We start from the raw sequence: 27,774 nt of genomic DNA, 5'->3' as shown, positions 1-27,774 counted from the left end.
CAGCTGACGTTCCCCAGATCATTCACGCCGTGGAAGAGATGAGAGAAACCATTACCCAATTGAAGAACGATATCGCAGATGCTAAAACTCGTCACGCTGAAGCATCGAAGGATATTAAACGAATTGAGAAAGACATGAGTGAATTCAGCAATAACAAGGATAGCAAGCTTGCAGAACTTGAGTCCTCACTCGAATCGTTGAAAAAGTCTCTTAGCAAGAACTCTGTTTCAGTCAAGACCCTCCAGAAGGAGCTCCAAGCATCCAGGTTGGAATCTGAGCAAGCTGGTAGTGATTTGACAACTGCTGAGGAGCAACTGGCGGAGGCTGAGCAGATTTTGAAAGCTCAGGTGGAAGAGGTTGAGGAAATGGTGAAGGAGCAAGCACGAGTTAAGGTAAGTATTCTAGGACTTCATATCTGAGGAAGGGGATGTTAAGGTTATAATTGTAGGAAAAACATGACATTGCCCAGGCTCAGCTTGAAGATGAGCAAGCTCAACTCACTAGATTCGACGATGAACTCCGGGACTTGGATGAAGCTAAACAGTCCAAAGCTGCACGAATCACGGAAGAGGCCTTGGAACTTCAAAAACTCGGCCACAAACTTGAAAAGGTTTACAAAGACCAACAAAGTGCTGCCCAACTTGTGACAAATATGGAGAACGAGTATGAATGGATCGCCGAGGAGAAAGACAGCTTTGGTCGGCCAAATACCCCTTATGACTTCAAAAATCAAAATATTGCCGAATGTAAAGCGTCTCTGCGGAATGTAACAGAGCGATTCCAGGGAATGAAGAAAAAGATTAACCCAAAGGTCATGAACATGATCGACAGTGTTGAGAAGAAGGAGGCTTCTCTCAAGAACATGATGAAAACAGTCATCAGAGACAAGAGGAAGATCGAAGAGACAATCATCAGTTTGGATGAATACAAGAAAGAGGCATTGCATAAGACCTGGTCTAAAGTTACTGCGGACTTTGGCCAGATATTTTCAGAGCTTCTTCCTGGCAGTTTCGCCAAACTTGACCCCCCGGAAGGGAAAGAGATCAGCGATGGTCTTGAGGTCAAGGTCAGCTTGGGTAAAGTCTGGAAGCAGAGCTTAACAGAACTCAGCGGTGGTCAAAGGTAAATTGTCCTTGTTGTCGCTATGTATGTTAACTTTCGCTAATGCTTTAATTTTACGCAGGTCTCTGATTGCCCTGTCTCTCATCATGGCACTTTTGCAATTCAAGCCTGCACCAATGTATATTCTTGATGAGGTTGATGCTGCTTTGGATTTGTCTCATACGCAGAATATTGGTCGGTTGATCAAGACGCGTTTCAAGGGCTCACAGTTTATAGTCGTCAGTTTGAAGGATGGAATGTTCCAAAACGCCAACCGGATATTCAGGACGAGGTTTAGTGAGGGCACTAGTATGGTACAGGCACTAACTCCAGCAGACTTAAAGTAATAGACTCTCATGCGGTACCTTTTGTCTTTTCGCAGGATATCATTTCATGGTTTGGGGATTGGATGTTTACGGATGGCATTGTATGTAGCTATGTACCTAGTGAACGAGACTTTTCTGACGAATTTAATGCATTTCAATCCGAAGCCCTGTGTATTCGTACTAAGGGACACCAACCTAGTTGTCTGCGTCTAATTCGGATGAAAACTTTGTCGATAAAAATAAGCGCGAAACTTAAAGTTGATTTGTTTGCCTCGAGGCTCCCAACACATCAGCGCCACACTAAGATTCTTATGTCAATGACGGCCATATTAGCAACTCCAACCACCCATCAGGATCACCAGTTCATGCTCGATACCAGTGGAGGAGAGTTTTAATACGTTTGTTTCCAATTTAACTCCGGTTGTTTCTACAACCTTCGACATTCTTGTTCTATCGCATTATCTCCGCGCGTGACTCCTTAAACTCCGCCGAGCTGAGTTCGCATTAGTTACTGCGTTTCCAAGCTGTAACAACTCGCTGAGATATCAGATATCCTCTGATGTCCTCATTCATGGCTGAATCTGAGCCTTCGATTAATATTCCTTCCCTCCTTACCTTCGCCGTTGTCTCGTTCTTCGTCTTCCGGTGGTTTTTCTCCTCACGCTCGGGATCCCAAGATGGCAGTAATGCGCCCGGAGGGAGAAACAGAGCTCAGGCAGTTGATCCAGTACAGCTAGACCACTTAGCTCAAATGTTTCCTCAGCTTACGCGGAGAGAACTTATGTGGGATTTACAGCGGAACGGCGGAAGCGTGGCAGCCACAACAGAGCGGATCTTAACGGGAAGGGGATTAGAGACGGTGAGTTGGAATCAGTCATCTAGCCCTGATTCTGTATCTGCTATGTATGCAGCCCGCTGACGTGTGGTTTATCACTCCTCTGTAGCCTCCTCCTACGTTCCAACCTCAGATTCCAGCCGCCTCAACGCCCACAGTTGAATCCACATCTACTGCCACTGAACAGGTAGCAAAACAAGTATCGACCAATCTCATTGCACGATATAACCTCCAGTCCAAGATAGATAATGAATCTACGGAAGGATCTGGAACTGGTACTGTTTCTAGTGATTCAACAATACTTCGACAAGGAAGTGCCTGGTCGCGTGACAAAGACGAGAGACAGAGACTCATGCAGAAACGACGGGACGAAATGATTCTTACGGCCAGGAGGAAGATGCTAGAGAAAGATAAGGCTGCAAAGCAAGAGCAGCAGCAATAATATTAACATGGAACTCTTTAAATTTCTGTGTCTTTGGTCATGTGTGGACGACTCTCCTTTATCCTTATCTAGCGGCATCGGAAGCGATTTGTTTAACCGACTACGGCGTTTGTAGCAACGGCTTTGCAATTACACAATGGCTGGAATCTCAACTGAGGAATCAATAAGTTCTTAAGCGTGTATGGATATAACTGTTCACTTATATGAACGTTTTTCTATCTAAGAATATGCAGGCGTTGGGTAGCAGCTCTGTAAGCCGTTTAGGAATACACTGCAAGGCTTATGAATCGGTGTCCATGAAAGAATTGTATAGGAATATCAGGACATATTCCTGAACTTTCTCCTGAGCAGAAATACCGGATAGGGGTGGGCTCACAAGACCGTTAGGAATGCAATTTCTCCTTCTTTTTATTGCCTAAGAAAGGTTCACTCGGTCCAGGGCTGTTGGGGACTACCTTGTAGCCTTCTTAGCTATGCGTTAGTGTGCCATACAGAACAATTGAGCACCGCTTGCTTGGCATACTCCGTGGAGTGTTAGTTTCGAGTCAGTATGCATATCGACTCTGTGCCATCTACTGCCCACCTAACGTAAATATTAGCTCTGCAATGCTCGGTCAAAGCAGTGCTAGTAGTTCATAGGGATGAACCAGTCATAGACCGAGTAGCGGAGCTTTATAAGCCGTAAGCCGAGTAGCGGCCTCTCCCAGTTGGCTCTGTATCCCAGGAAAAACTTAGAACTGAGTCCAGATACCGTTGGGACTTATAGCTCCACGTCCATTTCATCTTCATAGTCATTTCTTCCACCGTATTGAATATCCTCTCCTTCATCCTCCCCAGCCTGCTCTCTCAAGGTTTCTTCTTTAGAAGCACCTATTTGTCTATGAAAAGCCAGTTAGTTAATTGTTTCAGAACTTAAAAAGTTGAACGTACCTTAATGCTTCAGCTGCACCAGATATAAACCCTCTTGCTTCACCAATTTCCATGGCGCCCACACCTGTCAGTGCTAAGCCGTCTCCACCGCCAACAGCAGTGGCATCGATCCCTTCCATCAATTGGCGCATTTTGGACATTCGCACCTCTCGGATATCCCGAATGCAGCGACGTACTTGGTCAGAATCCTGAATGTCGTCACTGGCTACATCAAGGAGCATGGTTGCAAACTCAAGCCAATGGTAAGGCAAGGCATTCAGGAATTCATTCTGCTCTGCATTCACAGTGTTTTGGAGTAGAAACGGAGGCGACGGAGTATATCTCTTCCCATCCATGTTATACCGAGGCCTGGTACTTCGATTATTGCCACGGTTGTGTTGTCTTGAATCTGTATTGCCATCTTGTGCCGGAGCCATTAAAGTGGGAGGAGGACAGAATTGTTCTGTTCGCATAGTTTCCAGCTCGAGAAGCGAGGTCAATGACTCTAGGGCAAGCCATGAGGGGGCTAGTATATTGACACGACGCTGGCGTTTGAGCAGGAGAGCAAGCCAGAGCGGCAGTATAGATCGTCGCGGAGGTATCATTGCCTCTGTTGGTCCCTAGCGGGGTTGATTGTCGAGTTAGTGACCGGGTATAGGATAGGCATAGGAAGAAAAGTTGCTCCACAGGCGCCATGGCCCGATATCTCCATCTATAGATCCTTTGGCCCCTGAGGTATTGCGGTAGTAGGCAGAATTACCGAGCTGATATCGTTGTACCTAGCTGTATTGAAGTAAGGGTCTAACTCACTCCAAGCAATTCTAGCCCCTCTAGACGCTGCCGGGGAACTACAGTCACCATTTCCATTTCGCAGAGAAAGGCGATTTCAGGGGACGTTATCCCCCTCGGTAGCGGGAAAGCCATTGAACGATCTGGTGTTTCTCCTTGTGAAGCTGCACAGCTTAATATACAATTGCGCTTTTCGTCGCGCCGTTCTTTTGGTTGCAACTTTTGCGAGGGACCCTTTAATTAGTAATTCATTACTAAAATAACTTTATTTTAGTTTAACATTATCACGTGAAAGACCAATTATCGAAACCTTTAGTCTTAATATACCAAACAGGAAAAGGCAAGTGAGATGTAAGACAACCACGGGAGAAGCGCGTTGAGGCAAGCATTATGGCATAAGGGCAGTCATACCTAACCTCATATTGTCACTGTTGGCTATGACTTCTATTCGTTTTGGCATTTATGAATACTGAAGAGCATGCATGGTGACGGCTGGACAACATTGAAAATATACCATTACATCGCCATGGACCATATTATTCCCCATGTGTGCACCACTCTTCTAGCGGCAAGATTGATGGTCTACTGGCTAGGGAAAATAAATGCTATTCTTCCAAATCCCTATCTAGATGAGGTATTCCATGTGAGACAGGCACAGGCTTACTGGAATCATCGATGGCAGCAATGGGACCCGAAAATCACGACACCGCCTGGCTTATATATTGTCTCCTACGCTGTGGCTTCATTGTCGACTGCTCTCTTTGGGAAACCTGTGGAACTCTCGGCTTCCATACTACGGTGCATAAATGGTTTGGTGCTGTTCAATATTCTTCAGCTTACACTGAGAAGGTTCTTTTCATTAAGGCAAACACTCATGCTGGAAAAGGGGGAGGTTGGGATAAGCTCTTGGTCAATTAGCCTCAGTGCTCTAAATATCTGTCTTTTCCCACCACTTTTCTTCTTTTCCGGCCTTTATTATACCGATTTGGCTGCCCTACTTGTTGTCTTGGAGGCTTGCAACGTTGATTTGGAGCGGAGTTCTTTTGTGGATGGTCATGGTGCTGTTAAAGGTTCTTTACGGATGACTCTGAAATACCTTAGCCTTGTCGTACTTGGATTGGCTGCCCTTGTGTTCCGACAAACAAATATCTTCTGGGTTGCGGTGTTCCTTGGAGGCCTACAAGTGGTGAACACACTACGTTCGAGGTCTACAGAATGCCGGTGTTCTGACATACAGCGTATTGCAAGGGGTAGCTGGGAATTGAAACAACTCTATGACCCTCCTGCCGCTGCCGCGTATATTGAAGGTAATGCTTGCATCCATGATGAGCTTAGATGTTAGATCAATAACTCTATACTAATACGCTCTATGAAGACTATTTTAAAGTTGGAGTCTCGCTAGCCATTTCCGCTCTTACGAATTTATCTACCGTCCTGGTAGCCCTTTTACCCTATCTTTTCTTCCTTGGATGCTTTGGACTGTTCGTGGTTATCAATGGAAGTGTCGTCTTAGGCAAGTATCATCCCAAAAGGATCTCTACTCCCTACCCCTAACATTTCCTTTTTAATTATAGGCCATAAGGAATTTCACAGTGCGGGCTTGCATCTGCCTCAAATGCTCTATATTTGGCCGTATTTTATGTTCTTCTCCTGGCCAATAATTCTATACCCGTGGGCATTAAAGGTGTGGAACTATATTGGCCAATCTAATCCGCAGGGCCTGACCCAACTGACCAGCAAAATTCCGCGCCTGGGCATAATGCTAAGTATCTTAGTGGTCATGACCCTGGTTGTTCACCTGAACACCATTGTACACCCCTTCACATTGGCCGATAATCGACACTATGTGTTTTACGTCTTCCGTCTCTTACTTCGGCATCCGATGATTAAATACGCTGCGGCCCCCGTTTATCTCTTATGTGGATGGACGACTATCGCCGCGTTTAACTTCCCTTCGGCCGATATATTTGCAGAACAAATTTCAATGACTCCCGCCCAAGGCAACGAAAGCGAAGAGTCGCAAAGGGCTCAAAACAAGGGCTCAGTATCCAACAAATCTTCGACGAGGACTAGTTTCGTGCTTATATGGCTAATATCAACCTCGCTGTCCCTTATCACTGCTCCGCTGGTGGAACCGAGATATTTTATCATTCCATGGGTCATCTGGCGACTACACATAGCCCCATTGAGCCGCAAGAAAAAAGATAGACCTGCAAATGAAGCCACGGTCCGCTCATCTGTTCTGGAGCTTCTCCCTTTACTTACCGAGACAGCCTGGTACCTGCTCATAAATTTGGGGACAGGATACGTGTTTTTGTATAGAGGGTTTGACTGGCCGCAGGAACCAGGGAAAACCCAGCGGTTTATGTGGTAGAGAGACAAGATATCCTTTAGATTCAGAATCCATATATTTTTGCCTCAAAACTCCTTTATCCATGCGGGGTATATGAACATAGCCAAATAATCATAATACAAGGATCCTAGGTTTGGGCTCATTTGTCTTCTCCATTTGACTTCCGGGTGACAGGTACGTAGACTTTTTCGAATATCTTCTGGATAGGTTTCGCAGCCTGAGAATGTTGTGGTTAGCAGGGTTTCATGGCTACATGTATGGAGCTCAGAAGTGAGGCTGACATCAATGAACCGTTCCAAGTCCTGATCTAGACTGGCTAGATCTTCCTTTCTCTTTTTGTTTTCTGCAATGAGAGCCTGTTTCTTCTTCAAGAGTTCCTGGCGGGCCTGTTCGAGCTTTTCTCTCTCCGCGTGCTCATGGTTAATTCGGGCAATCGTAAGTTCATGTTCGTCCGAGTTTGCGTGTTCTGGATGCAAGCTAATGAACTCTTCCACCGGTATCAGGGGCAATGACAGATAGCTATGGCTGTAAACGGGTTTATACTTGTCAGCATACAGATCGGACTGAAGACGGTACCCGCCTGAAATCACGTACTCGTATGACTCGCATGCGGCTATCTCGCCGCTCAGGTGTCTCTGCTCGTAGTACAGGTTCTGAAGCTGCAGGTGCAGTCTGTCTATCTCCTGGCGTGCCTCCGCTGTGGCCTGCTTGGTTGACCTGACATTGAGAATGGCCTCACGGTTGAGTCCACGTAGCTGAGCCAGCAGTGAATAAACGTGTCTTTGCTGCTTGTACACATCCTGTAGCGTCTCGTTGGGGTTCGACGAGGGGTTTTGAATCCCTTTCTCCAGCAGGGCAATGAGCTTATGCGCCTCGCTCAAGGTGTCCGAACAAGTTTTCAGGGCGGGGATAAGGGCAGGGTCGGTGACGATCTGCTCGACGGCCATCTTCTGCGACGGTATAACTGCTCTATTATACGCTGGCTTCTCCTCTTTTCTCCTTCGTCTTGTCCTTTTGAGTGTTTTATTTTGGTGTTTGGCGGCTTCGCTCGATATTCACAAGCAAAAAAGAAGAAAGAAGCGTGAAAGGAATAAAGATTTAAGGCCGTGTATTGAAAGCGGGTGTATAAATACCGGGTTAACCTTGCGGCCGCGCGGCCCCCACACAGAGTCCACCCAAAAGTGAAACACAAGCGCCGGAAACTTTGGTAATCCCAATACGCACCCGCTTGTCGGCAACGAATGAACTTCACTCGCGACGTCACGCACTTTTTTTTTATTTGCCTTCTTTCTGCTATCACCGAACGATCGACTTCTACGCAGCCATTCAACCATCCAACGCCGGAAACAGCACCCCTGACTGCGTCAGTGAAAGGACAGCAAGGCCGCAGAAGCAAGACTGGGCCAAGTGCTGCAACCTCGGATGCATGACCTTGCAGGCTTGCAACCTCCACACCCGCCAAGAGGGCAATTTGCTGCGCTATTCACACATCTCCACCCCGGGCAGCGTCCATTCCTCAACGATTTCCCGCGCAGCCCCTCCTCCGTATAAAACCCCTTTACTTGCATCAGGAGTATCTTCTCTCCATCTTTGCGCAGCGCTCAGTGACCTCTTTTTCCGGCAACCGAGTTCCGAAAGATGATAACAACTTGACCTCACCTAGGCCATCATCTCTCTCACCTCTCAACAAAAGCCGAGATTTGAATACCACCACAAACAGGAATACCTATTGACAACCACCCCAACGCCGAGAAGAAGGTCTTGACGTTCATTTGCTTGGTATTATCAGCAAGGGACTCTCACGGCCGTGGGAAATGGCCTGCACAACTCCTTCGATTACGATAGAGAGCCGTACTGGTACTCCATCCAGTACGACCTCAGGATATCTTTCACCTGCCAACGAGTTGACTGGTCTATTGAAAGACCGAAGACGAAGACACTCATTTCACACATCGAGGCGACTGTCCTGTGATTATGATGAAGACGCAATTTATCTCAAGGTGAGTGTTCATCGCTTCACTTTTTTTTACTTTTTTCTTTTATTTTTTTTTTTTTCAGGGGTCCCCCATAAAATTTATTCTGACTTTGTTTTTTTTCTTCTCCTGTAACATTTTAGGTCGACTTATTTCTTGCAGAACTAGAAAGGCGACTACAATGGTTGGAAGATTACCGGCAGTCACATATACTACAAATCGATTCTGGATTAAGGAGAGCTTACGGCGCTCTGGTAGCGGTCCGGGATTCATGCTCTCATGCCTCTGGCGAGCTGATGGGTGGCGGACGACGTCGAGCCCGTATTGCCGTCGAGACCCTCGAAAGCCGTTACAACGAGGTACTGGCTACCAAGGAAACACTTGAACAAAAGGCTCAGGCAAGCATGCGATTGATGGAGGACTTTCTCTCCCAGCTAGAAGCCCGTGTTCACAGCGTTCGAGACCGTGGCTTATATGGCGCTATCGATGAAGGACTCCGGGCAGTCGACTCCAGCATAACTCATGCGCGAGTTATGCTTGACGAAGGAATCGAACGTGCAGTCCATGCGAAGATTGCTCTCCGAGAAAGTATTGATAGAGCTATCGCGCTCGCAAAGGAGAAGCGCCTTATCCACTACTCGGACCTCCCCCAGCCATGGAGAGTTAATCCTCACATCCGAAAGGGATACCGGTTTACAGCATCGAAGATAGAATGTCTTACTTCTGTCTTCTCCTTTTCCAATGAACTGGTCAACATCTGGTCTCACCTCATCGGCCTAATCATCGTTCTCGCTGTGGCCTTTTACTTCTACCCGCTGAGCCCCAACTTCCACCTTAGCACCAAGACAGACGTAACCATTGCGTTCATCTTCTTCATTGCCGCTTGCAAATGCCTCGTCTGCAGCACACTATGGCATACTATGAACAGTATAGCTAATCAGCCCCTCATGGAACGCTTTGCCTGTGTTGACTACACCGGTATTTCCTTGCTCGTGGCTGCCTCCATTGTCACCACAGAATACACTGCATTCTACTGCGAACCATACTCTCGGTGGATCTATATTCTTATGACCTCCACGTTGGGTATCGCTGGCGTTATCCTTCCTTGGCATCCTCGCTTCAACGGCCCTCACATGGCTTGGGCTCGCGTAGCATTTTATGTCACCCTTGCCCTCACCGGCTTTGCACCAATTGTCCAGCTTAGCTTAACTCGCGGTTTGCAATGGTCTCTTTATTTCTACGCTCCCGTGGTAAAGAGTATACTTGTATACTTCTGCGGAGCTTGCATATATGCCTCACAGATTCCGGAACGTTGGCATCCCGGATTTTTTGATTACGTTGGCGGCAGCCATAATATCTGGCATGTTGCGGTTTTGGGAGGCATTCTCTTTCACTACCTTGCCATGCAGGACCTATTTGCTGGAGCATTTCTGCGGGCAAAGGGCGAATGCCCTTGTCTTACTTCCTAGAAGAAAGATTTCCTTGCCATCATAGACATCTATCTGCATCTGTCCCGACTTTTCCTCTTTATTTTTCTTAGTATATTTTTTTATCCTTGACTCTTCTTTGTTTCTTCGTCAATGAAATACCTGATGGAGGACAGGTTTATGGTCTAGACTCACTGGATATGATACCAGATCATGTATTGCCTCCCATAATAATTTTAATTGGAGACCACGGAGAGTTCATTTCCCCTATTTTTCTTCCTTATATTTCCTGCATGTATATTTCTCTTGTAATACCCGTACAGTTTTCTTATGTTTCATTCAAGGCGCCATCTCCAAGGCTGCTTTCGCTTCAGTAAATTTTTCAAATCAGGAACAGTCTACAGAGGCTGGGGTCTAATCTGACCTCGGTCAAACCTATACAGACTCTTCCAATACCTTCGCTTTAACAGCATCTGAATCATCAATAGCGGTCCCGCGGAGGCTTGCTTCTATCTGCATGATACGCTTCTGTTCTTCATGTGCTTCAGTATCGCCAAAGACACTGTCCATCTCCTCCAACGTCTAGTAAGAAAGCATTCGGGTTAGTTGATGTACACAACGTCCGTAAAACACAAAAGATAGCCCGTACCTTTCCTCTCGTTTCCGGGACAAATAGATACGTAAAAATAAAGGCAATAAGACAGAATGCAGCAAAGAAGATATATGTTCCCCATCCAATTTTGTCAAGCATACCAGGGGTTACTAGGCCGATGATACTGCAAAGGCGGAAGTCCGTTAGTGATCAATAGACGCTTAAAAAATTGGGTGCTGTAAACTCACAAATTGCACATCCACGTGGTTGACGTAGTAATAGAGATAGCCTTTGAACGGATTGAGAGGTGGAAAATCTCAGATGGCAATACCCATCCAATGGGGGCTGATATGTCATTAGTCACGTACTTCACGCACTTTCCCATATTATTTGGACGTTAACCTACCGAAAGAATAAGAGAAGTTGACATCATAGAGGTAGATGAATACAACCCCAACCCATCCAGCGGCGGCATGTGCTTTGAAATTGGAGCCATAAGCACCGATGATAGCGCCGACAATAACCAGTGATATGAAGGTTCCAGCTGCACCGCACATTAGAAGCATTCGACGCCCTAATCTATCTATCCAGAATAAAGCTGGAAGAGTGCTAATACAGTTGATGATTCCATATACACCAGTAGCGAGGAGGGAGGACTGTGAAGGGATTAGTAGATAGCTTACGTCGTTTCACGAAATAGAATTGCACATACCGTATTCCCATCCAATCCTAATTGCTTGAAAACAGTTGGAGCATAGTAAATCATAGCTGTGAAGCCCCATTAATATCAAGTTTAGTTGGCCAGTGGTCGTAAATAGAAGAAAGCGTACCATTGCATCCCATGAACTGTTGGAAAAACATAATGGAACATCCAATTGCAAGTCGCCTGAACCTAGACCAAGTGCTAAGAAGTGAGTAGTACTGTACGGAACGTTAGCATGAAATGGAGAGTTTATGATTTGATACTGCCGGGAACCTACTTGTGCAGCATGCAATTTGACCCCGGACATATTTGCAAACTTTTCCTTAGCGAACGTATTTTCAAGAATAACGGATGCTTTGATTTCGAGGAACTCGGTCTCGATTGATGGGTGATTAATAGGCTTCCGTCGTAGTGTTGCAAGTGATTGGCGCCCTTCTTCTTCACGGTCCTTCATAAACAGCCATCTTGGTGAGTCTGGGAAGAAGAGCGTTCCAACTCCTAAAACCAAAGCTGGAAGAATCTGGAAGGCCAGCGGAACTCTCCAAGACGCATCTGATTGCCCATCACAGCCGTTTGGTCCAACATCTTTGTAGGGATCAAAAACGGGCTTCTCGACCGTTCCACCTGTGTACGGTATCCCTGGGGCACATTGAGTACCTCCAATGTAGTTGGTTCCATAATCAAGCCAGTAGCTTACTAGAATGCCAATTGTAATAGACACTGCCACAATGTCAGGAGCTGGAATAGTTAAACAAATAAAGATTAGATATGAGGCTTACGTTGTTGTAAAACAACGAGTCCACCTCGTATATCTGGTAGGGACACCTATAGAATGGTGTAAGTTGATTTGTGTTCAATTGAGAGTGGGGTTAAGATAGGACCTACCTCAGATATGTATAAGGGTACCACCATTGTCAGTTGTCCCACAGAGAATCCGGCAATGGCACGACCTTTACGATATTAGTATTATCCATACAAATGGGTGTAACTTGAGGAACCTACCAGCAAAGAGCATCGGAATATTGACGGCTCCAGCCTGAATAGCAGATCCGATAACGAAGACAACAACTGCTGTGATCACACACATTTTTCTACCTATATAATCCGCAAGAGGACCATTCACCAGAGATCCGAACCAAGCAGCTAGAAATTCTTATCAGCAATTTTGCCCTATAACAATTAACCTCGGTGAATATAACTCACCCAGAAGTAACGTTGACACAAACCATCCTTTAAAGCCGCTATCATTATAGACGCGAGGGAACTTTGCACCAAAGGACTCCATCGTGAGGACTCCCGAAACAACCCCCTGATCATAGCCAAAGAGGAAGCCACCGAGGGTTGAAAACTGGTACCCGGGATGCCGTTGGTTAGAAAACAGGTATAGTTATGGTAACTAGAGCAACATAGAGAAGGAATCCTCACTAGTGCGACACCGAATATGAACGGGTTTTTGGCAATGTTTCCAAACCAACTTGTCTTCTTTGTCTGGTTTATAGACCCAGCGGTCTGTTGATCAGTAACTTCGTCCATGGCAAGGTGGCAGGTGAACTCGGATCGTGAGCAATTGGAATCTGGAGAAAGTTCTGGGGCCCGGGGATGTCTTAAATGCTATGGGGGGTAATGGAGGGAGGAAGGTAGGATTTTTTTTTTTTTTTTTTTTCCACCCAAGACGTAGACGCGATTTCTCCTCCTACCCTCGGTGCCGTACTATGGGCCTTGGAGCTGCCCAAGACCTCCATAGCTGCAGCTGGAAAGAGTCGCCCGAAAGGAGATACTCCGGTATTATCGCCGAGAAAGCATGCTGGCCACTATCATGTAATTTCAGGAGCGGGAAAGACCCAACCTCATGAAATAAGGGCAAATCTGCGCGGGATGGGGAGAGGTTGCACTCGGTAGTATTGGCTCGGTGGAGATGGGATGTTACTCAAGCTTTCGCTCTGCAGAGTGGCGATTGGCTGGTGCATCAAGGGCCCTTATGTTTGATTTGAAGGACACAAGAGCAAGTGGCATACTATTATGTTGCAAACCTGAGGAGTTAACTACCTATTACCAATTGAAGTTATTGATCGGGTAAGACGTGTGTTCGATTGTTCCGCATTTCTATGAATATGGCATCGCGGTGTCTATTCTATCCGGAAGGTTGAGACGTTGAAATGGCCAGGGTCTGTGTGGCGTGAGTATTATTAGACGGCGGGACTTCCAAGGCACAGCGAGGGTAGATGTCAACCAGTGTGGAGCGAAAGGAGAGCCTGCATATGCACGGAGGACAGTAGCATCGAACGGTCTAACCGCCATCGTATTTTCAGCATCAATCTGAACGCACAGGTCCTTGCAATGGCGTGCTCGTTAACAATGCAAAGTGCCATTGTGGAGGACAGACCAGAGACAAAATAGGTGCTAAACATAGTATGTCTTTTCTGTTGAGAGTTTTAATTTTTGAATTCGCTTGGCTGATCGAGCGTTGAAGGGGCCTCCTTTGAAGCCAGGGACGGTATTCGTTTTCTGAACCGCCCTTGTAGCCAGCATCGATGCATCTTCAGCTTTCGTTGACGGTTGACAATTAATCTGCGATCAAGGTCCATGTTAAGAATTTCAAATCCAGAATCGGGCGAGCTTTGTTCATCGGCTGTTGTGCTTTCGTCATCCTTTTTGAACTCAGGTATGCCTCTTTGGGGTGTCCATTTGCCCCATATATGGGATACTTCCTCTTTTTCAAAGAAATATACTCTCGTGCCATCCCCTCGAACATAAAAGTTCTCTCCCATCCACCGTCCCTTTTTAAACCGCACCTGTGCAAGGTCACCCTTTCCATAGTCGCGGAAAAGCACATAGCCTCCGGGCTTCAAAACCTGGTATATATTCGATACTGCGTTATTCCACTCTTCTGGAGCAAGAGCAGAAAAAATGAAAACCATCACGACAACATCCACGGACTCCTTTCCTAAGCCTGGTGGAAGAGAATCTTCACCTGTTGCCGTAACATCCCAAACATCAGCTCGCATATTTTTCTCATTATAATTTTCACTCTTTCGCATAACCTCCACTGCAGTTTTAGAGTAGTCGCAGGCGTGAACCATTAGTTGTTCATTTTCGTTATTCGATAATACAGGGAAAGCTGTGTTGCCAGCGCCGGCTCCGACTTCAAGCACAACCTTTGGGCCTGCATCTGCCGCCGTCACTTCCCCCAGAATTGGAAATTCCTGCTTCAACCACTTGCGATTCTTGAAGAAGTTCCCAGTATTATTTTTGTAGAATAAATTCCACCACTTTGCTGGTTGGGAATTGAACCGGTGGCGGTCAAAGTCGGAAACTGGGGAGGCTCGCTGTCTTGCATATTGTAATTCGGCATATTCGTAGTACTCTGGATCAGCCTCTACATGATCCCAGGCATTGAATTCAAAGACATCATCGCCTTCTTCAAGAAACCGTGAGCCGAACTGAAATGGATCTGTTCGTTTCTGATTGTTGGCGGGGTCGTGAGACCGATGCGCTGGGACGTGCACAGGCTCGACGAGCTGGGCAACTGCCACATAATCCTTGCAGTCCGCGTACGCTGAGGTATTTTGTTCCGTCATTGTATATTTATACACTCTGTCTCTTTGTGAGAATATTGTGTTGGTATCAACAAGAATAATATTTGCGGGCTGACACAAAAAGAAAATCTCGAGATAATTTTGACTTTTGCGATAAGATTTTGATATCGGAATCGGATTATTAATAGTCCATAATGGATGGTTCAGCCAATAGGATCCATGGATGTTAGTGAGACTGTGTAACCGCCCACTTGTTTCCAAGCTGTTATTGGCCAATCTCATATTTACGGTACAGTAACGTGTAATACATTACGGGCTATCCCGCTGAGCCGCAGCATCCATCCACGTGACTCAGCCGCAGCCCTCCGCAGTTTCTCCCAGGAACAAACCAACTACTTCTCTCACACTTGTCATCTTCTCCCCTCTGCCAGCCGAGATGCCCTACTGCCGTCACCCAGGGGCTTAGTTTTCGTGGTGAACCAGCCCTAGTCTGGGGCTTGAGGGCATTGCACGCCCTTTCACACTTCCAATTGTTCTTCCTCCCAATCAGTGTTCTCTAAACGCTGACGACGCTCGTTAACCGCCCGTTTTGCCCACAGCCTCGCGCGGAACATCATTCCAAATGGCCGCCTTCTTCGCCAGTTTGTGTTCGTGTTTTCCCTCGCATAGTAGAAAGAAGGAAAAAGAATCAGATTACTCTTCTCAACCCCACCTTGACAACCAGTCATCCCAGCCCTCACACCCTGCCAGTTACAACCGGTATCAACCATTTGTTGATGAAAATGACCCCTACCACTCGAGCCAGCCCCTTCCGAGATACACAGCACGTCCTATCAGTATACAGGAAAAGACCCTAGCCATCTCAGGCCGTCGCTCTTTATGCGAACGTGATTACCCTCGAGATGAAAAGAACCAGAACATATACGACCGTCGATATCCTAGTAATAATGCCGATAATGCCACAGAAGACGATTCATCCGACGCATCTTCACAGATTTCTTTCCCTACTAGCATAGGAAATACGTCTACGGCTACTGGAGAAACACCTCCGCCACCATATTCTTCTTATTGCTCGTCTCGAGCCCACTCCCAGCGATCGATGTCGATATCTATCCCCACTAATTATACCGGAACGACAGAAACAGATTCATCTTCGATAATTTCACCTTCCCCTATTGCCACTCCACCGCCTGTTTTCTGTCGCGACCATACGGGCACCTGTCAACGTTCATATGATGGTGCAGGAAAGAGAGATGATTCGACTTTACCCGACTATGAACGGAGTTAACTTGCCGCATCTTCCCATCTTGTTTTCGATGTTATTATTGTTGGATATGATTCTACTTTCTTTTGCTTTTTAAAGGGCCAGGCAGGAGGATATAGTGACAGGCATGGATAATATAGCTGCTCACCAGGGAAGGATATGCTCTGCTTAGTTTCAACCTGGAAATTTGCTTTCCTCCAGACCCAAGAACTATGATGAAAGAAAAACCAGACTTGTCAACTCTTGTGTTGCATATTGAGATATATAGAAATGCTGGACATTCTTGCTCTCATTCCGAAATAATGCTATTTATTCCCCGAGTCTTCCATTAAATAAGGAACAAGCCGAACAGTGATGGCTCCCTACAAATTTAACCGAAAGAAAAAGGAGAAAAAATATTAAAGACTAGCAATGCTCCGTGAAATGAATAGGAAAGAACATAGGAAAGAACATATAACTATATATATATCGACAAAGTATACTTTACTAGAAGATAATAAAACATCTGTGGATTTGAAAGAACATCGATAGACAGGAATGGTAGGACAACAGTAACAGGACTGAAATGAGGAATGAGAACACCATATCGCTAAATGCCTGCTAGAAGCCCCGGTTCCCCTTAAACTCGAAAATTTGTTTCCTTTCGCCGAATATAAGAAATAACCCACTTTGCAAGGAGGTGAAAGACAGAGAGTCGTTAGGAAAAAAAAAGCAGAAAGCAACTTGGCGTAACAAATGAAATGAAAAAGAAAGTGCGAGTACCTCGAGTGGTCGTTGATGAAGCAGACAATTAGTTGCTGGAAAATTTGAGAAGATGGCTAAGATCGGTAAATGGATAGGATAGGGTATGATAGATGGCAATGCCGTGAAGGGTTTGCTGTACCACAAGACGTGATGAGAAGTTGAAGTCGAGAGTGAAGTGGCACAAGATTAAGCATCATCGCCCAGAATTTCAGTATGTTCTGACCCACTACCGGCCGGACCGTTGTCATCGTCATCATAAGCGGCAGTATGCTGAGAAGCACCTGGCTGGGCTGGGGGATGACTATTAGTGGCCGCGTCCAGTTGAGCTAACGGGGGAGGTGCTTCACCAACGGCCTCTGTCGGCTGCTCAGACATTTGAACGGGCTCTCCAGTATGGTATACTTGACTGAAGAACTGTCCTGCATACCCGGCAACTTCGTTTGCAAGGTTGCGTTCGAGAGCAACTTCAAACATCTCCAGGTCGCGTTTCTGTTTCTCATCTCGTCTTGCACGTTCCTCCTCGAGTCGGCGACAAGTTCCATCCTGCTCCTTGGTCACATAACAGTTTGGACAGAGGTAGTTCAAATCACAATACGAGCAGGTGCATGGCGGGTTCTCGTCGACGCAATCTTGGCAGACGTGGACAGAGCAAGATGTACATTCGCTCAATACGCTTGTACAACGCTGACGGTGATCTCCGGCAGCTCGGAACTGTGGGCAGAAAAACGACTGGCAGCCAAGCCATTTACGCGACTGCGGTGCTGCTTCAAAGTAAACAGAGGCGGGTGTAGAGGAACGGGTATGATTGTTAGAAGTCGAGGAAGAGGCAGGGTCAGCATTTTGATTGTCACTGGCTGTCATAGCTGCCGTCGCTGGAATTGAAGAGTTTGTTTCATTTGGTAGAGGGTTGCTGCTGCTTGAAGCGCCGCCATGGCTCTGTTCAGGGGGAGCAAGCCTCAGAGGCGCATACGAGGCCGAAGTAGACAAGGCAGGCCTGGCAGGAGAAGTTGCCGAAGCGGCAGACGAGGCAGGTGTCCGTCCATCCCCAATAGCAAGTTTTTCAAGCAGAAGGTCTCGATAACCACATATTCGAAGACGCAACCCCCGTAAGTCATGTTCCATGCACAAGGGCTTTGAACAACTCTTACAATGGACTTTCCATTGGGGGGAGTCAAAACAGTCTTGACACAAATTACGCGGGCAGCTTGAAACTTGACAACTTGATGGGCCTAGTAGCCAACGCATCATCTCAGTGTGACCTTCGGCAAGAGTGTAGTCGGGCTTCTTCGGGTCTCCATATGCATACTTTGGGAAATTTTTGCTCCATTCATTCGATGAGTACTCCGGGTCTTCCCACCCTTGCCCACGGGGAAGAGGAGCCGCTCGTACCCTGTCAACTTCACGACCAGCGACTCCAAGCGTTATTCCACCACCGCCAGTGAAAATTGGTTCAGTGCAGCACCAGTGTAGCTTCAGGTTTGGGTAAACGGGGGAGTTGGCCATTCCATTCTGGTTGTTGACCGCATTAGGACCAATGGCTTGCTGAAAAGGCTCCTGCATCGCACATGGAGAGATGGCGGCTCCCGGAGCCCACCAAAATGTCTCTTCCGCTGATTCACTAACAGACGCCGTCTTTCTTCTTGGGTAGGGCGTATCGTATGCACAACTGTAACAGAGAGTTTTTCGGCATCCAACACAATGCATCAGGACGCTGCATTGCTCACATCTTTCATATATCTTTTCAAGACAAGCATCACATTTTATGTCTTCCACGAACCGTTTGTGACTACTGCGCAGGTGAGTTGGGACTGTCTTTCCCTCTCCGTATTTCTGGGCACCAGGAGTCCCCAGAGGTTCGCCAGAATGGCCAGTTTCGTCATGTTCCCATAGGCGGCCGTCTCGTTTCGGAGGCTCATTGCTGTCACCAGATGCGCCAATCCAGTTCTTGGACCTCCATAGCCGGTCGAACACAACCCACACTTCAGGACTGCCTTGTGGTACCCTCATGGCCACATAGCCTCGTCTTCGGAAACAACGCCCAGCAGGAGTAGTACACCAAGCAGTATCGGTCCATATACCAAGTTTATGGCAAAGATTGACGAGCTCATGTGTTGGTTCTGAGTCCGAGTCTCTTCTAAGAAGGGACGAGGTTAGATACGGGCGTCTCCTATGGTGGCGACAGCGGTAGGTGTAGAGGCTTTTGATTGCAAGACGTTTGACTTTTGACGAAGGGCTGAGCGGATTTGTGGTTTCTGTATCATATTGAAGCCCAAACATGGTCAAGTAAGGAATGATATGATACTTGAGAGACACGTTTTTGCATCCTCGGACAGAGATGTGCTCGAGCGTATCCCTGCGTGCGCTAAGGACGATCGAAATGAGGTTCTGACCCGATACAGCAGTATTATCCAGGTCTAGACTGCGAAGAGAAGGGCTAAAGGGTACGATGACGTGAAGTAGTAATTGGTCGAGTGCGTAGGGTCGGGACTGGCGCTGGTTTCCCTGCGAGTCTGTGGCTCCAACCAGCGGGCGAACCTGCGTGCTGGAAGGCAAAAGGAGTCGGAATGAGAGATACTGCCATGCTGTCGGGTATGATTTGAGGAAAGACCGGAGGTATGAGGAGGTGTGGTAGAGTTGGAGTATAGATTCAGTCGGGGTCTGTAGGAGGAACGATTCGAGGATGGGCGGATGAGTCGAGAGAACACGTTCGAATGTAGAGAGCTGCGAGTGTCTCGTCGTCGGCCGCTGCTCTCCTTCTTCGCCTTCGCTAAATATGAGATCTGGGGATGTAGCAGCCGGCATCCTTGGGCTCATCTCGTCAGGCGAGGATCCACCGGGGCCGAAGATACAGGCCATCCTGGATTCAGTAGCACTGGGAATTCGATCTGGTAAGACGGCGGCGGGAAGACGGGAGGTAGGTGGGCATCATAAGAAGACGGTGGAGGGCTGCTGCTGGGCAGAAGTGAGGCTTGCGTTCGTATGGCTGGATGGTCGCGTTGACGCATCGACGGCGAGCTGGGGGAGATTATGTCTTCCTCCTTTTCCAGGCCGGGCCTGAGGCACAGCCTACGAGCAGGTCGTCGGTCGCTCAGTCAGTCAGTCAGTGCACCGCGGGCCCGGAGGCAATTCACATCGCAGGGCAGCACCACCCCCCGACTCCCTGGTCCAGTGTAGCGAGCACACGGGTGCGTTGGCGATGGGCTTGCTGTCGCTTCGTCGAGCTGGCGATGTTTTGTTGCCTTCGCTGGCGGCCGTCGATGTTTTCTCGCCGCCTCTTAAGAGCAAAGTGTCACGTGGATAGACACAGCGCACTTGAAGGTGAAGGAAGAAGGGCCTTTGCGGGCGCTTTTGTTGAGCAAAGACGGGGGCAGTTTTATTATTTATGCGCTTAGCGTTTTAATAGTCCGGGACAGGGGGCGTACGGGGAGTCCCTGGCATCGCGGCCCTGGGAGTGGGTTGCTGCGTGCTGAGGCTGCGCGGCCTTGCGGGTTCAATGAACTTCAATCAACTGGCTGGTTAACTAGTCAACAACTACTACGAAGAGAGCGGTGATCATTGATTGACACTGGCTGTCTGGCCACAGGGCTGAACGCGGCAAGGTCATGGCGAAGACTCCCGCAGGATACCTACAAAAGAGAGGCATGGTGTTGGAGGCGGCGGAGGGAAAAGCCCCCCGGAAGATAATAGAAGGAATATTTCACTTGGCCAAATATACCCTGTCTAATGCTAACTACCGCCGTTCTTGATTGTCACCAATTCTATACCCTCGAGCAACCCCCGAGAGGCCTTCAACAACGCCACTCCCCTTGAGACCACCGTCCTGGCTGTTGTCTTCCTCATATTCAACGACAAAATCACTACCCAGCCCTCTCCATGATCTGTTGGACTTTAAAAACTCTGCACCAGGGGAGACAACACCGCCGATGGTGGCAACGTCTGAGTTGAATCGTTTTGCGAGAGACCTCGAACCACCAGCAGCAGTTTGTTGCTCATGAGCAGCGTTGGGCAAGACAGCCGAATGTGAAGAGCCTGAATACGCCTGCATGGGTCGGGAATTCGAGGTTGAAACATATCGGCCCGTTCGGAAATCGAAATCAGGGGGAGCTGACTCTGGCTCAGAAAAAGTTTCGTCTTCATTCTCTCCTTCATGATTGAGTGTATCTGTTTCAGCCTCAGTTTCAGCCTTCGCCGGAGATGAGATAGGACTGTCTGTTTTCTGTTTTGGCGCAGCACTCTGCTCGAAGTTGAGTAGAGACTGGTAGTCGCTGCTCCACGCTCCGGTCCATACCCGCTCACTGTCACTTTGGAGGGCGAGTTCTAGCTCATATGGCGTAATGACCGGCCTCCAAAACTCTCTGCTATCCACAAGCGAGCTTTCCCAGCATCCTATGATGACCCATCCTCCTATCTCGCTGAAATTGGCTACTTTTGCCACATTAAGCTTCCCAACAACAAAAAGGTAGCTCTTCTTCCCTGCTGCCGCAATGAGCCTCTGGACATGCTGCACGATGTGGAGGTAGTTCTTTACACTGAGGGTATTCACAAGGATGCCAAATATTGGAGCGGTATTGAGAGACGTCAGGATGGCATATCGACGACGAAGGGAAATCGCAGTAGATGCTAGTAATGCCTTACTTCCAGAGCCAGACTTACCACTAGCTTCAGAATCAGTTGGGTATATCCGGATTGCGGGAACACGGGAAGATAGAGTTAGAAGCAAAGAGGTTGGCGGATCAGAGATATGGAAGAGCTGCCAGTCGTTTAATGACTCCTCTCCAGCCTCCACTGATGGCGGAATCGTCCTGTTAGGAATTGGGGAGGAAGGGTTATGCACCACTTGGGTCGCAAAGATATTGGTATACCCCTTTTGCTTTGTGAGTATTTTTGCTATCTCCTCAACATGCGCGGTATATGTTACATCCGCGGCAATGACGACTTTCTCTCCATGGTCTGGGTATGATTCCTCAAAGGCCTGGATGACTTCACCATGCTCAAGCGGCCTACACGTAAATATATATATCACGGGTAGCCTCGCAGTTGGTGAGAGGCATGATCTTCCATAATGTACTACAACATCTGCCTCGACATGCTCTGCCGCAACTTCGTCCACACAGCAGGTTCCGTATGAGGTGTCTGCCAGTATAAATAGTTTGGGCATACAGCCTTCAGCTTTTTCGTCCAGATTCAACTCCTGGTCCATAGAATTGGCCACGTCTTCTACGTCTTTGCTATCTCCTTCCACGCCGTTGGTGTTGTGTTTTTTCTTCTGGCTACCATTGTCCTGGGAACTGAGGCCGCGGCTTAAGAATTGGAAAACCCGCGGCGCATCAGGTAGCATGTCATCGGGGAACTGGAGGGCTATCCTCTGCCATTTTCCCTCTTTTATCTCCCTGATCGTCCGCTCAATGTCGTAAGTAATGCGGAATTCCTCGTCCGATAAATTCTGGCCGATAGGTTTGTTGACTGCTGTCGGTTCGGTTTCCTCCAGAATCCGCGTGTCTGGCGTCGATAGGACTGGCGCAACCTTCAGCGCTTCCGTCATCTTCGCACTGCTCTGCTGCCAGTTGAACTCTTCCTTTTCTTCTTCGTCGTCTTCTTTTTCTCCTCCTACTTTTCGTTTCCATCCTTTGGTGGGATAAAAAAATGTACAAAGTTTCTCTTATCGTCACGTGAGTCCCCGCCATCTGATAACGGTATAAAAAGGAGGCTTAAAAAGTCATCTCCTTTTGCTCTCCAGGCTTGAGCTTTGCTATTTACCATCTCATATACCAAGTTACACCCAAGCTGTTGAAATGATATTTCTTTGGAATTGCGTCATTTTCACTAGGACTTATTACTGGAGTCTCAGTTGAAATGATTTCCCGTTTCACGCGTGACTTGCCCCAGAGGTGGACAAAAATTAGCGAAATCCAAGGGATATTGCATCTAGGATGTAAAAGAGAGACTATACCAGACCTCTGGATGGATGTATTGTATTTTTCATAGCGGCATCAAGTCAAACGACGCTGGTATCGACAACTATAGATCAGCTCGACCTTCCCCTGAACACTTCCCAGGCATGAACCACATAACCCAGCACCGTAGAGGGCATCTGATCGTGCAGATTTAGATTAAGGTTTCGCCACAATGTCTAGCAAGGCTGTAGAGAGGCTTTATTTCGTGCCAGGAGGTTGACAATTGGGTTTCCGCTGTGAGCATACAATGCTTCCACGCTTCCACTAGTTCAGTTACCACCAAGGAATATGTGACAAAGGTAAAGATGTTTAAATGAATAAACCCTAGCGTCTAGTTTAATTACCTGCATGGGCTCTTCTTGCTGAGGGGTATACAGAAGCAGTGGGGAGTTCACGCCTAGCCGTTCAATTTCTGCAGACAGCTGTTTATGGTCCCAGTACCGAAAAGAACATAAGCAGAGTGCGTGTTGTTTTCGAATGATTTCACTTTGTGTGTTTTTGAGGCCCGAGAGATTGATATGGCCCGTTGTTCGAGCGGTTCAGGAGTTGTGTGTGTGCCTCTGTAACGGAAAACTTGACGCTGTATGTTTGTTAGTCTAAATCCTAGCATTCAATTAGCCATTGGATTGATGGCTTTGTACCTACGGTAGAGGTATTGTAGGCTTATACTATCGCGCTTACTTGCCTGAGAGGCATCATATCACATTTTCATCACCTCGATAGAGTTGGCGGTTAAAGCCCTCTATGCCCTGAATACAAATATCCTGGCATTCATGGTTATTGTAGAATTGGTAGATTTGGGCAACGTTGGCTCTATCCAAGATCAAGCACGCTGTGAGCAAATACCAGCGTATCCAAAGCTCTACATCATGTAGAGTGATATCAAGACTTACGTAGTAGCAGGAGAGCGGGTCATAGAGAAATCAATCGAGGTCCTTGAAGGCCATTACATGCTGGCCACCCGTTCGATCTTTACCCTTGCCTCTCTTCCGCTTCCTTCTTTTCTTTTCTTCTTTTTCCTCTTCCTCACTCTCTGCCGCAGCCTCCTTGTCACTATCATCGTCATCGTCATCATCATCACCACTATCCTCCAGGCGCCTTTTTGATGGCGCCCAGTTATCCTTCCCTTTCCCGGTTGTCTCTGGGGCCTCATGCCACACCTTGACTATTGAGCCGCCACTGCTAACCATCCTGCCACAAACATCGAACCCCAGACCAGCGACACCTTCAACTTCGTCATGCCTGGTCTCAGAAATGATGCTGTTACTGCCCAGTTGAATGAATTTCAGGCGTCCATCACTCAGCCCAGCAACGACAACCTTGCCGTAGCTTACTTCGTCTGGAGCTTTAGTAAGGACCTCTAGACTCTCACCGCCGAGTGGTGACTTGTCCACGATGATTCTCTCATCTTGGTCATCCCACACTCCTTTTTCCCAGAGAGTTATAACTCCACTACCCCCTCCAACTACTAGTTTCTCTCCCTTGCTAGTACCTCCAGCTTTAAGACCGGTGACATAGGTTGAACTGATCAATTCCTCGCCCTGGTCTTCACTGCGGACCATGACCCCCCGTCGAAGGTCTGTGACTGCAATTGTGGTCCCTCCTGTCGTTATCCACTGCTTGCTGAACCCTGAAGTACTCATCTCAGATGGCGGTAACGGAGTAAGGGAGGATATGTAGTCATCATGGGGGTAGTGCGTTTGTTCTGGCCGAGCAGATACTTCTGTTGATGGGCTTCGGAGATCAAATATATGAAGTGCGCTGGAATCTGTTGCAAGAAGGAGTGTCTGGGGAGAGAGGGCATGGAGCAGACAGGGGCTGTCTGTATCGTGAAGAGACCTAGTGATCAAATATTGTCAACATACAAAAAATTCTAGCAAATATACCATGACATGTCCCGTACTTATCCCTAGGCATTGGGACCGCAAATTTGGTCACAACCCGGCCAGTCTCTGAATTCGCGGCCTTCACCCAGCCATCTGTGCCAGCAGAGTAGAGTATATCTCCATCAATGCCAAATGTCAAGCTCCGGCAGCTGCCTTTGTGTCTCCTCGTCTGCCAAACGGTGTCGATATGCCCTAGTCCATTTTTCTTCTCCTCCCCTGGCTCAGGTTCATGCTCGGCAGGTAGCTTGAAGGTCTCGACATGGCCAGAGGAAAGGCCCACAGAGACAATTGGCTCTGTAGGATGAATGGTCTGGGTGAATATATCCGCCGGTAGGGGGTAACTGCAGACGGTGTCGAACATTTCCGCCAGTGCTGGATTTAGTGCACGCGAGAGAGAAAAGGTGGGATTTATGCGGTTATATTGTCACTGCATTCTAAGCTTGTGTATTTCCAGTCCAATTGATCCAGTTGATCTCCTTTCTATGTTCTTTTCGCAATATCGTTGAGCTGTAACTTGGATGCGCAGCTAGCTAACTGACCAGATATTCAGATATTCCCGCCAAGCCACTTAGTTATAGATCTACGAGGCAGAAGTGCCGAGCAGTTCAAAGGTCTTCATTCCCGGACGTCTGTTACAACTATACATATTATGAAAGTCTGCCATATAACGCTCTAAACATCTCTTTAGTCTGCTCAGTCCCCTTTACCCCATTGTCTTCTTCTGCAGCGTTGGCATTTCTTCGCTTTTTGTGTCGCGAGTGAAGGCGGCATGTATTAGTCAGCACCGTCGTGCTCCAGCTTTGTCGTCCATCCAAACTCCAACAACTCGACCTCCTCCGCCCCTTGGTAGATGATAGCCTGGTCAAACATGAGCTGACAATGTCAGAGATCGACGCGGCTAGTCCCCTGCTGCGCGCTATGCCCGAGCAGCCCGGGCTCAAGTTTGGGCCCGTGATGAGATAGCACCCGCATCTGCTGTTCATCGCAATGCACCTCCAGAGAACCCAGAGCCCGTTCGCAGGAGATCCCTCATTGTACTCACTTTCTGCCTAATTATACTGCTTTTCGGGTTGCCTATGTGGTGGAAAACAACGTCTATCTATAGGGCTAAGCTCCCGCTCAAAGAGATGGAGAATTGGGCCGCAGGAAAGGTTAGCTATCAACCACCCCCCCCCCCTCCCCCCCCCCCGACATTTGATCCACCGAGACCAGTTATTGATATCCAAGTAATATAGTCTTGTAGGCCCGTTTTCCCGTTACATATACATGTCCACACTCCTGGGTTGAACATCCATGAAGCCGAGTCGTTGGTTCAAGCAACACAGCATGCTCTTGATGACCTGAACGACTTTTCTGCGCACCATCTCCGCCTACGACTTGTGAAAACCAAGGAAAGCCCAAGTTCTGAGACTGGTGCAGTCAACGAAGCTGTTGGAGAGCGTTCCTTAGTACTACGGCTTATCCCGCGTGCAAATATTACTGTGATCTCCTCCAATGTACACCCTTACTCTGAGCGATTGGATATTTTTTATCCATCTAGCCAGGCGCAACCGCAAACCCCCTCTCATTCACCTCTTACAACGTTTATTGCAAACGAGCTACGTACGTTATTCAATGAGGAGAAGGCCACACTGGAGTATATCCTCTCGCAGAGCAATAGTGTGACCACCTCTTCAAAGCATGCAGCACAAGGGGCAGTCAACAAGGACCAGAGGGCGAATGTTCTCAGCTCTGCGATACAGCTTGAATCCATTGCTAGTCGTGTGAAGAAATCGTTTAAATACGCAGAAACTTACCATCTAAGCTTTTCTCTCTTCACACCGGGCCATGCCCCGTCATCATGGGACATTGAACCAGCGTTAAAAGCATACCTATTCCCTCTGCTCAACGTGTTTTCCCCCATTAGCAATTTCTCGGTTGATACCCAAGTGCAAGTCTACGCTAAATTCTCACCAACCGCAACACCTCCTGAATATGATGAGAGTAAAGCTGCTTGGACCCTCAAGCAGGATGATTTGAGCGGGTTCATCAACGCGGCGGAATGGCCTCTCAGTCCAAGTATAGGCGGTGGGCCAACCATCAACTTCATTCTTTACGTTCCGTCACCGGCACAATCACCACTCGTGGTTAAAGATAATGCTGCCACAAGCTGGCTTATCCCTCAGTGGGGAGGGGTAGTCATCTTAAATCCTCCATTATCCAACATCTCAGAACTGCAGCACCCATCTCACCTTTCCCGCGAGGCTTTAAAGCCCGCTATGGACACGTTTTCACACCAACTCCTTACACTTCTCGGCACTCCTACATCGTCACCATCTTTACCACTACGTCTTCAAAGCCTGATCCGGATCCATACCGCATCGCTCCTCTTGTCGGCATCATCTACAATGGGCTCCCTTGCGCGCCTTACTCTCTCGCTCCCCTCTATACCAATCCCCGTTACGGTCGCAAACTCTGTCTCTCACACCCTATCCCACCTTTCTTCTACCTGTGAAATGCTACACCAAGGTGCCTTTGAATCAGCCCTTGCTCACGCTAGAATTGCTGAAAAGGAAGCTGAACGCAGCTTTTTTGAGAAAAGTATGGTTGGTCAGGTGTATTTCCCAGACGAGCATAAAGTAGCTGTGTATCTTCCACTTTTAGGACCAATCGGGGTTCCGTTAGTCCTAGGGCTGATTAAAGAGATAAAGAGAATGTTGCTTGGTTAACAGATCGAGGTCGTGATTCAGATACCCAAATATATACGGCTCCCGTATGGTAAATAGTACATAACTAATATAAGATGTTAAGAAACGCTTGTTAATTTTCTAACTCGAGCTTCAGATGTGTCGTGGTTTTGAACCAAATTAATATGAATATATACAGCAGAGACCCATAACATGTATGGAGGAACCAATGTAAATTTTGAACTACGCCTCGCCCAATACCCCTTCTCAGGAT

General features: G+C 47.6%; 14 protein-coding genes across 16 annotated transcripts in view; 6 read left to right on the top strand and 8 right to left on the bottom strand.

The window, feature by feature from the left end:
- TERG_04833 (uncharacterized protein) overlaps nt 1-1,448 on the top strand; it is a gene marked incomplete at both ends in the record, with an annotated part of 3,618 nt that extends 2,170 nt beyond the window's left edge. Inside the window, 3 exons of the mRNA XM_003234192.2 lie at nt 4-392; nt 449-1,122; nt 1,184-1,448. Coding sequence (XP_003234240.2) covers nt 4-392; nt 449-1,122; nt 1,184-1,448 — 1,328 coding nt within the window. The remainder of the gene's footprint in view (nt 1-3; nt 393-448; nt 1,123-1,183) is intronic.
- Nucleotides 1,449-1,998: 550 nt separating this feature from the next.
- TERG_04832 (uncharacterized protein) lies at nt 1,999-2,704 on the top strand (the record flags this gene model as incomplete). The annotated part of the gene is made up of 2 exons (XM_003234191.2): nt 1,999-2,286; nt 2,372-2,704. 2 exons carry the CDS (start codon nt 1,999-2,001, stop codon nt 2,702-2,704), a joined length of 621 nt encoding a protein of 206 aa, XP_003234239.2.
- Nucleotides 2,705-3,464: 760 nt separating this feature from the next.
- Nucleotides 3,465-4,218, bottom strand: TERG_04831 (uncharacterized protein; the record flags this gene model as incomplete). The annotated part of the gene is made up of 2 exons (XM_003234190.2): nt 3,465-3,582; nt 3,635-4,218. The coding sequence occupies 2 exons, from the start codon at nt 4,216-4,218 to the stop codon at nt 3,465-3,467; spliced, it is 702 nt and encodes a 233-aa protein (XP_003234238.2).
- A 662-nt stretch (nt 4,219-4,880) lies between these two features.
- On the top strand, nt 4,881-5,744 carry TERG_04830 (dolichyl-P-Glc:Glc(2)Man(9)GlcNAc(2)-PP-dolichol alpha-1,2- glucosyltransferase; the record flags this gene model as incomplete). Its single annotated transcript, XM_003234189.2, has 1 exon — nt 4,881-5,744. One exon carries the CDS (start codon nt 4,881-4,883, stop codon nt 5,742-5,744), a length of 864 nt encoding a protein of 287 aa, XP_003234237.2.
- Nucleotides 5,745-6,681: 937 nt separating this feature from the next.
- TERG_04829 (uncharacterized protein) lies at nt 6,682-7,938 on the bottom strand. 3 transcript variants are annotated; one of them, XM_003234188.2, is made up of 3 exons: nt 7,350-7,938; nt 7,037-7,280; nt 6,682-6,972 (listed from the first exon to the last, which is right to left on the bottom strand). In XM_003234188.2, the coding sequence occupies exons 1-3, from the start codon at nt 7,700-7,702 to the stop codon at nt 6,895-6,897; spliced, it is 675 nt and encodes a 224-aa protein (XP_003234236.1). In that variant the 5' UTR covers nt 7,703-7,938; the 3' UTR covers nt 6,682-6,894. The 3 variants fall into 3 exon arrangements, with proteins under 3 accessions (XP_003234236.1, XP_047606422.1, XP_047604309.1); XM_047749879.1 differs by having other exon boundaries at nt 7,037-7,938; XM_047748329.1 differs by having other exon boundaries at nt 6,682-7,280.
- Nucleotides 7,939-7,966: 28 nt separating this feature from the next.
- Nucleotides 7,967-10,231, top strand: TERG_04828 (uncharacterized protein). The gene is made up of 2 exons (XM_003234187.2): nt 7,967-8,755; nt 8,872-10,231. The coding sequence occupies exons 1-2, from the start codon at nt 8,570-8,572 to the stop codon at nt 10,195-10,197; spliced, it is 1,512 nt and encodes a 503-aa protein (XP_003234235.1). The 5' UTR covers nt 7,967-8,569; the 3' UTR covers nt 10,198-10,231.
- A 1,205-nt stretch (nt 10,232-11,436) lies between these two features.
- On the bottom strand, nt 11,437-11,904 carry TERG_12194 (uncharacterized protein; the record flags this gene model as incomplete). The annotated part of the gene is made up of 1 exon (XM_047751188.1): nt 11,437-11,904. One exon carries the CDS (start codon nt 11,902-11,904, stop codon nt 11,437-11,439), a length of 468 nt encoding a protein of 155 aa, XP_047606421.1.
- Nucleotides 11,905-12,606: 702 nt separating this feature from the next.
- On the bottom strand, nt 12,607-12,983 carry TERG_12193 (uncharacterized protein; the record flags this gene model as incomplete). The annotated part of the gene is made up of 2 exons (XM_003234186.2): nt 12,607-12,798; nt 12,876-12,983. The coding sequence occupies 2 exons, from the start codon at nt 12,981-12,983 to the stop codon at nt 12,607-12,609; spliced, it is 300 nt and encodes a 99-aa protein (XP_003234234.2).
- A 130-nt stretch (nt 12,984-13,113) lies between these two features.
- TERG_04826 (tRNA(Thr) (cytosine(32)-N(3))-methyltransferase) lies at nt 13,114-15,028 on the bottom strand (the record flags this gene model as incomplete). The annotated part of the gene is made up of 1 exon (XM_003234185.2): nt 13,114-15,028. The coding sequence occupies one exon, from the start codon at nt 15,026-15,028 to the stop codon at nt 13,883-13,885; it is 1,146 nt and encodes a 381-aa protein (XP_003234233.1). The 3' UTR covers nt 13,114-13,882.
- Nucleotides 15,029-15,608: 580 nt separating this feature from the next.
- Nucleotides 15,609-16,274, top strand: TERG_04825 (uncharacterized protein; the record flags this gene model as incomplete). The annotated part of the gene is made up of 1 exon (XM_003234184.1): nt 15,609-16,274. The coding sequence occupies one exon, from the start codon at nt 15,609-15,611 to the stop codon at nt 16,272-16,274; it is 666 nt and encodes a 221-aa protein (XP_003234232.1).
- Nucleotides 16,275-16,651: 377 nt separating this feature from the next.
- Nucleotides 16,652-20,197, bottom strand: TERG_04824 (uncharacterized protein). The gene has a single exon (XM_003234183.2). The coding sequence runs from the start codon at nt 19,848-19,850 to the stop codon at nt 17,181-17,183; it is 2,670 nt and encodes an 889-aa protein (XP_003234231.1). The 5' UTR covers nt 19,851-20,197; the 3' UTR covers nt 16,652-17,180.
- A 238-nt stretch (nt 20,198-20,435) lies between these two features.
- On the bottom strand, nt 20,436-22,536 carry TERG_04823 (diphthamide biosynthesis protein 2; the record flags this gene model as incomplete). Its single annotated transcript, XM_003234182.2, has 1 exon — nt 20,436-22,536. The coding sequence occupies one exon, from the start codon at nt 22,534-22,536 to the stop codon at nt 20,725-20,727; it is 1,812 nt and encodes a 603-aa protein (XP_003234230.1). The 3' UTR covers nt 20,436-20,724.
- A 1,335-nt stretch (nt 22,537-23,871) lies between these two features.
- On the bottom strand, nt 23,872-25,195 carry TERG_04822 (WD repeat-containing protein JIP5; the record flags this gene model as incomplete). The annotated part of the gene is made up of 2 exons (XM_003234181.1): nt 23,872-24,787; nt 24,852-25,195. The coding sequence occupies 2 exons, from the start codon at nt 25,193-25,195 to the stop codon at nt 23,872-23,874; spliced, it is 1,260 nt and encodes a 419-aa protein (XP_003234229.1).
- Nucleotides 25,196-25,910: 715 nt separating this feature from the next.
- On the top strand, nt 25,911-27,542 carry TERG_04821 (uncharacterized protein; the record flags this gene model as incomplete). Its single annotated transcript, XM_003234180.1, has 2 exons — nt 25,911-25,985; nt 26,070-27,542. 2 exons carry the CDS (start codon nt 25,911-25,913, stop codon nt 27,540-27,542), a joined length of 1,548 nt encoding a protein of 515 aa, XP_003234228.1.
- Between the last annotated feature and the right edge of the window lie 232 nt (nt 27,543-27,774).

This window comes from Trichophyton rubrum (assembly GCF_000151425.1).
Source record: "Trichophyton rubrum CBS 118892 genomic scaffold supercont2.5, whole genome shotgun sequence".
Lineage (NCBI taxonomy): Eukaryota > Fungi > Ascomycota > Eurotiomycetes > Onygenales > Arthrodermataceae > Trichophyton > Trichophyton rubrum.
This window is presented reverse-complemented; position numbering and strand designations above follow the sequence as displayed.

What these genes read in the sequence shown, in the direction of transcription:
- TERG_04829 (XM_047748329.1), bottom strand. Translation starts at nt 7,702, where the DNA reads ATGGCCGTCGAGCAGATCGTCACCGACCCTGCCCTTATCCCCGCCCTG. An exon ending in GCCGCATGCGAGTCATACGA is followed by an intron (nt 7,281 to 7,349) that starts GTACGTGATTTC and finishes ACCCGTTTACAG; the next exon opens with CCATAGCTATCTGTCATTGC.
- TERG_04828 (XM_003234187.2), top strand. Translation starts at nt 8,570, where the DNA reads ATGGCCTGCACAACTCCTTCGATTACGATAGAGAGCCGTACTGGTACT. An exon ending in AAGACGCAATTTATCTCAAG is followed by an intron (nt 8,756 to 8,871) that starts GTGAGTGTTCAT and finishes GTAACATTTTAG; the next exon opens with GTCGACTTATTTCTTGCAGA.
- TERG_04824 (XM_003234183.2), bottom strand. Translation starts at nt 19,850, where the DNA reads ATGGCCTGTATCTTCGGCCCCGGTGGATCCTCGCCTGACGAGATGAGC.